Below are 6,704 nucleotides of genomic sequence, written 5' to 3' on the forward strand. Positions count from 1 at the left end.
CTTGTCTCTTGACGAGGTTGTTCCTGTCTCGTCTCCAGACGCGGTTGTTCCTGTCTTGTCTCAACATGAGACTGTTCGGGTCCCCTCTGAGGACGCGATGATGCTGAGGTAGCTCTTCTACTTCCTTTCCTGCATGCCATCTCTACGTATTAACTCAAGTTTTCCCACAGACGGCGCCAAGTGATACTCACGGGAAATTTAGGGTCCGATCCACGCAAGCGTGACTAATCCAGACACGGGCTTCAAAATTACCCTGTGCCTGAAATCACAAATAAGACCGTTAGGAGGGGGCCAGGAGGGTGTCCTGGCGTAGCCCCTCCGACGCTCAAGTCAGAGACTGAGGATATATGAGGGGAGCAGCTAAGGGCGCTGCTGAAAACAATATATTGAATTTCATATCATACGCTCAAACCTGGTATTTATAGGAGAATACATGGGCCCTTGATGGGCCTGTCTTCCATTTGGGCTTGGGATGAGCCCAGGGGTTTGGGCCGGATCTTGATGGGTTACCTGATCTGGATGGGTTCATCCTTGGGGTATCACCCCATGGAAGACAAGCCCATCAAGGCCTTATTATTCCTGGCACATCCATAGCCCAAGTTGAAAAAAAGCCCATCAAAGGCCCAGGTTTTCTCCTATAAATACCAGGTTTGAGCATATGATTATTCATTCAATATATTGTTTTCAGGAGCACCCTTAGCTGCTCCCCCCATATATCCTCAGTCATTGACTTGAGCGTCGGAGGGGCTACGCCAAGACACCCTCCTGGCCCCCTTTAACGGTCTTTTTCGTGATTTCAGGCTCAGGACAATTTCAAAACCCTGCGTCTGTGTTAGTGACACTTGTTGGGAGCGGACCCTAAATTTCCCGTGAGTATCACTATTATTATTTCTTACCTTATATCATGATCATTCATCATGCATTACGAACTATGTATAATATATCAGCAGTTAGTTTATTTTTAGTTGCTTTTTTTAAAAATATAATTAAAATAAATCGAGTTTTTGTTAGTAAAAAAATAACAAAATGATGTCACGGTCTCCGATGGTTGCATCTTAAAGCACGTTGATTTTTGTTTGCCGACTCCTCGCGTGTATTTTTAATTAATTGTGCTGATCGTCAGAACTCATTCAATCGTTTATAATTTCCAGTCATATCGATTTTTATATGATAAATACCTTGTACGTATTCTTATAATAATCTTGTTTATAAAATAAATGAAATCAATAATTTACTATATATATAATATATATATATATAATTCAGGTCAATTGCATTGTAGTGGACAAATTTTGTGTGGTTCATCCCAAAAAAATGTTGGTAGAGATAAATCGAACAAACTTGAGCATTGTTCTATTAACTTAAACAAGATTAGTTATAGTTATGCCTTGGAATGTCAAAATTTGCCTTGACAATATAAATTTTTTTTTTTTACTCTTTATAAAATGGGACTGTTTTCTAGTGATGAAAACTGTCTTCCTTCTGCCCCCCTCGCAATTCAATACCTTTCATTTGGTTTAATCGCTTTCTGATCTCTGATCTCGCAATCACCTATGGCGAAGGAACCAGTTCGTGTTCTCGTCACCGGCGCCGCAGGTACGACTTCACGCGATGCATCATCTCTATCCTTTTGATCCGTTTTTTTTTTTTGTTTATCATTTATTGATCAATATTTCTTTTACTGATCGTTTTCTTCTCGTTTCTAGCAATTTTTTTTTATAGAAGTGTCTGATGAAAAAGTTTTATCTTGATCATTTAAAGTGCTTTGTGGCAAGATCAATTTATTAGAAAAACTACGCACACATTTGAATTCCTTGAGGATCATGCGGAAAAAAGTTATCTTTATTGTTTTTTTCTTTTAACACGTATTCAATAATTATAAGTGTTCTAATTGATTTGAGGCAGCAATTCAGCAAAATCGAGGATTTATCTTTCATGCATTTAAGGCTTACTTTCAGTGAGTTGGTCAGACATTTTTTTTTGAATTATTATTCGGTGCTAATGAACTGGGTTTTAATCGACATATATTTTTGTTTTGATCTTTTTTGGAGTGTGTTGCCTGTGTTTTGAATAGGTGAAATAATGACGCTCACGACCTAAAATGCCTCTTGATTTGGAGTATAATTACAACATATGTTCTCAATATCTGGGAACTTTTAATTTCATTTTTCCAGTTCACCATTTTGGTGGCGCAACTGTCTGAAGCATCCATACCCAGATGAGCCATTACTCGGTTTTTTTAATCTAAATCTGATGAATACACTTCTTGGTCGGCCTTTTGTGGTGTGCTTAAAAATATGACCCTGAAGTAGTTTTCTCGTTCTTGTGGTTGAGTAGTAATATGCCTGTTTGGTGAACCAACTACTTTCCTCTAGTCGTTTCTCATTTGAAATGACAAATGATATGATCATTTGTTCATTTTATCATAAATGCTTCATCTGTTTCTTTCAAATTCAAATTCAAATTCAAATTCACGGACTGGATCACACCCCCCATGGGCAACCTTGATCTATATATATATTCTTGATTATAATTGGGTATTAATCGGGAGAATCTTTGCCTGTTTTTACAGGGCAAATTGGATATGCCTTGGTTCCTATGATTGCCAGGGGTGTTATGTTAGGTCCTGACCAGCCTGTCATTCTCCACATGTTGGATATTCCACCTGCCGCTGAGGCACTTAATGGAGTTAAGATGGAATTGGTGGATGCTGCATTCCCCCTTTTGAAAGGTTGGTTCTTTTGCTTCCTTTGTCAAGGTTACGGTTTTATTCTTTTGACTTATGGTATACACATGAGATAAAAATAGACCTTCATTCATACCTATCCATTGTTTTGAATCAGGCGTTGTTGCTACAACTGATGTTGTTGAAGCTTGCACCGGTGTCAGTGTTGCAGTAATGGTTGGCGGATTCCCGAGGAAAGAGGGTATGGAGAGGAAAGATGTTATGTCGAAAAATGTCTCCATCTATAAGGCCCAAGCATCCGCTCTTGAGAAGCATGCTGCCGCTAACTGCAAGGTGATTTTTCTAGAACATCGGTATTTCAAGTTGATTGGGTATATTGACACCTTAATTTGTCAACTCAAAATATGTCTTTGTCGGACGCATATTTTCTGAGGAAAAAGATTGATCGTAAGTATTTGTGGCCATCATTCCAGGTTTTGGTTGTTGCCAATCCTGCCAATACCAATGCATTGATTCTGAAGGAATTTGCACCGTCTATCCCGGAGAAGAACATTACTTGCTTGACTAGATTAGACCATAACCGTGCTCTCGGACAGGTTTCCGAGAGATTGAATGTCCAAGTGTCTGATGTTAAAAATGTCATTATCTGGGGAAATCACTCCTCAACACAGTATCCTGATGTCAACCATGCATCTGTCAAGACAGCAGCTGGCGAGAAGCCCGTCCGTACTCTTGTTGCTGATGTTGAATGGTATATAAGTTCCATTAGGTGTTGAAATTTTGAAGCCATTATTCAAATACAATTGGAATTCGACTTTATTTTTACCTCGGGGATTTTTTCTTAAATTTCTATTTGTTAGGTTGAACACGGATTTCATTACAACTGTTCAGCAGCGTGGCGCAGCAATAATAAAAGCTAGAAAGTTTTCTAGTGCACTTTCTGCTGCTAGTTCGGCTTGTGACCACATTCGTGATTGGGTCCTCGGGACTCCGGAGGTCAGCCTTTTTTTGGCCATTTATTTTGAGGTCTCCATTTAGTTCAAGGTTGCTTATAATGATGGATGAATGTTTAATTGGGTTTTGTTCCGTTTTCTTTTGATCATGTCACACGTTTCCAGGGTACTTGGGTGTCTATGGGTGTATACTCTGATGGCTCGTATAACGTCCCAGCAGGGCTCATCTATTCATTCCCAGTTACTTGCAAAAATGGTGAATGGAGTATCGTTCAAGGTGAGACTATGAAACAATATTAAAATAAGGTACTCAGATGCATGATTTTAGTTTCGGGTGCTAATTGAGTTGACCCTGTTACAGGACTTGCCATCGATGCATTTTCGAGAAAGAAACTGGATTCGACTGCTCAAGAGCTGAGCGAGGAAAAAGCTTTGGCATACTCGTGCCTCTCTTAATCTCCTTCCTGTTGCGTGGCGTTAGCAATTGGTGCTACTCATTTTTCCCATTTTGTGGCAATATAAGAATGTCTGCATTTCTAAATAAATGCATTGTTAAAGGACTAAAGATGGAGACGCTGTATCCATCCATCTTCATTCCAATGCGCTTTAATTTTAAGAATTTCGCCTATATTGATATGAAATGAAATGGCGTCTTCTAGAACAGTGTCCAATTAAAACTAGTTAAAGTTTTGAATGCTCGTGTAATAATGAACAATGCCACAACCAAAACACCCAAATTTTTCAGCCTACCTTTTGATGTTGGAGTAGGTATCTTGTGAGACGGTCTCACGAATCTTTATCTGTGAGATAGGTCAACTCTACTGATATTCACAATAAAAAGTAATATTATTAGCATAAAAAATAATATTTTTTCATGAATGACCCAAATAAGATACCTTTCACAAAATACGACTGTGAGATCGTCTCACACAAGTTTTTGCCTTGACGTTGAAATGTATATATAGTTTTTATTCATGTTTAAGGTAATACATAAAAAAATGCATTAAATACCTTTTTGAAACGTAAAATTTGGTCCTTGTGTAGGTTGCATGTGAGTAACCTCCTTCTACTTGTTTTTTTTCGGGAATCATTTTCTTGTGTTTTTTAAACACCATCTTCAGGGGGAACAAAGACACCAAAAACGAAAAAGTCATTAATATCATTCGGTTAACATAAAATGAAAATCTCGGGAATAATTAATGGTCCCTATAGTTCGAATATACTATCGGTTCAATCCTTCAATTTATTCATATACCGACTTAATCCCTAAAGTTTTTAAAATTATCCCGAGGACGTTAACTCGATCGTCAACAGTTAACTCCCCCTTCAACAATTAACTGGAGTTAACGTCAACAGTTAACTATTCAGAAACGTGAATCTTATGGATTTTTATCATGCACTCAAATTAGACACAGATAAAATACGTGAGATTCACGTATTCTAACCGTTAATTGTTGACTGTCTAAGTTAACGCGAGAACTCTTTGGGACGAATTGAATGAGGAAGTTTAGTGCATGCTTCGCGAGAACGCTGTTGGCGCGATGAACGTCGTCTACATCCACCTTTATGGTGTGTTTTTCTTTTTTGAATGGTTTGTGGGCTGATTATTTGTAAGTGAAAATTGAATGAGGAAGTTTAGTTCGATGATGAATTGATTTGAAATTCACTTAAATTGATAGTTTGAATTCAAAGATGGATCCCCATCTTTCAGATTATTTAGTGTGGTCTAGAGCATGGTTTGTAGAAACGGTATCAGGACGGGAATGAAGCCTACCTTGACGAAGTTTCGGGGTGTGAACGTTGATGCTTTGGATCGTCGTTACGTAGATAGAAAACGCCGTGTTATCGTTGGAACGGCACGATTCGATGAAACGACACTGAACGGACTTAGAAAAGTAGATAAAGAGGAATAACAACGCAGGTGTGAAACATTTCTTCTTGTATATCATTTACGTTTGATAACTTATTTATACAGAGGATTCAAAGCTACTAGCTATTGACACGTAAAATCTTATCCCTTATTCTGTTACAACAATAATTCCTTCTAGATTGATCCTAGTGTTTACTGGACCCATAATATATGGGCTTGTCATTTCACACATGGGCCTTGAGTGACTTCAAGATAATGGGCTTTGACTGGCCCCCTCAAGCTTTGCAGGGGATGAGGAACCACGCAAAGCTTGATCCTAAGACGATGAAACATGATCGCTGACAATGGTTTAGTAAGCATGTCCGCCAGTTGGTCAACGGAAGGAACATGGCGTACTGAAAGTTCTTTGGCCAATACTTTTTCTCGAACGAAATGGAGATCAAGCTCTAAGTGCTTGGTTCTTGCGTGTAATACGGGATTGGCAGTTAGTGCAATTGTGCTGAGATTGTCACACCAAAGAATAAGTGGACTTGAGACAGTAACATGTAGCTCAGAAAGAAGAGATCCAAGCCAGAGAAGCTCAGATGTGGCATTAGCAACGCTTCTATATTCTGCTTCAGTGCTAGATCTGGACACAATTGGTTGCTTCTTGGAGCTCCACGAGATTGGCGAAGACCCAAAAAACCAGCAGAAACCAGAGGTAGATCGACGATCATCAGGGTCACTACCCCAATCCGCATCAAATCCTTGTAGAATAAAAGCTGAGGAAGGAGTGATACGAATACCATATCCCAGTGTACCATTTAAGTATCGTAAAATGCGTTTTACCGCCTTCCAGTGCAAGTGTGAAGGAGCTTGCATAAATTGACACACTTTGTTGACACTAAAGGCAATGTCTGGGCGAGTAATAGTTAGATATTGGAGTGCTCCTACTGTGCTGCGATAAAGTGTAACATCATCAAAAGGGTCACCTTCTTTAGAAGACAAATTGAGACCAGAAGTCATTGGTGTTGGCAAAGCTTTAGCATTACTCATCTTAGTACGGAGAAGTAGATCTTGTGCATACTTAGTCTGAGTGAGAGTCATGGATTTATCCAGTGATCTGCAAACTTCAATGCCCAAGAAATAAGTCACATCTCCTAAGTCTTTAAGAGAAAATTGATTGTGCAAAGCTGAAATGAGTGATCGAACTTGA

At 39.0% G+C, this 6,704-nt stretch overlaps 1 protein-coding gene across 1 annotated transcript; it reads left to right on the forward strand.

The window, feature by feature from the left end:
• Positions 1-1,451: 1,451 nt before the first annotated feature.
• LOC142556308 (malate dehydrogenase-like) lies at positions 1,452-4,300 on the forward strand. Its single transcript, XM_075667743.1, has 7 exons — positions 1,452-1,596; positions 2,573-2,731; positions 2,844-3,019; positions 3,160-3,437; positions 3,547-3,682; positions 3,805-3,916; positions 4,001-4,300. The coding sequence occupies exons 1-7, from the start codon at positions 1,554-1,556 to the stop codon at positions 4,093-4,095; spliced, it is 999 nt and encodes a 332-aa protein (XP_075523858.1). The 5' UTR covers positions 1,452-1,553; the 3' UTR covers positions 4,096-4,300.
• The last annotated feature ends 2,404 nt before the right edge of the window (positions 4,301-6,704 follow it).

The sequence above is a fragment of the Primulina tabacum genome, chromosome 9 (genome assembly GCF_025594145.1).
Source record: "Primulina tabacum isolate GXHZ01 chromosome 9, ASM2559414v2, whole genome shotgun sequence".
Taxonomy (NCBI): Eukaryota; Viridiplantae; Streptophyta; class Magnoliopsida; order Lamiales; family Gesneriaceae; genus Primulina; species Primulina tabacum.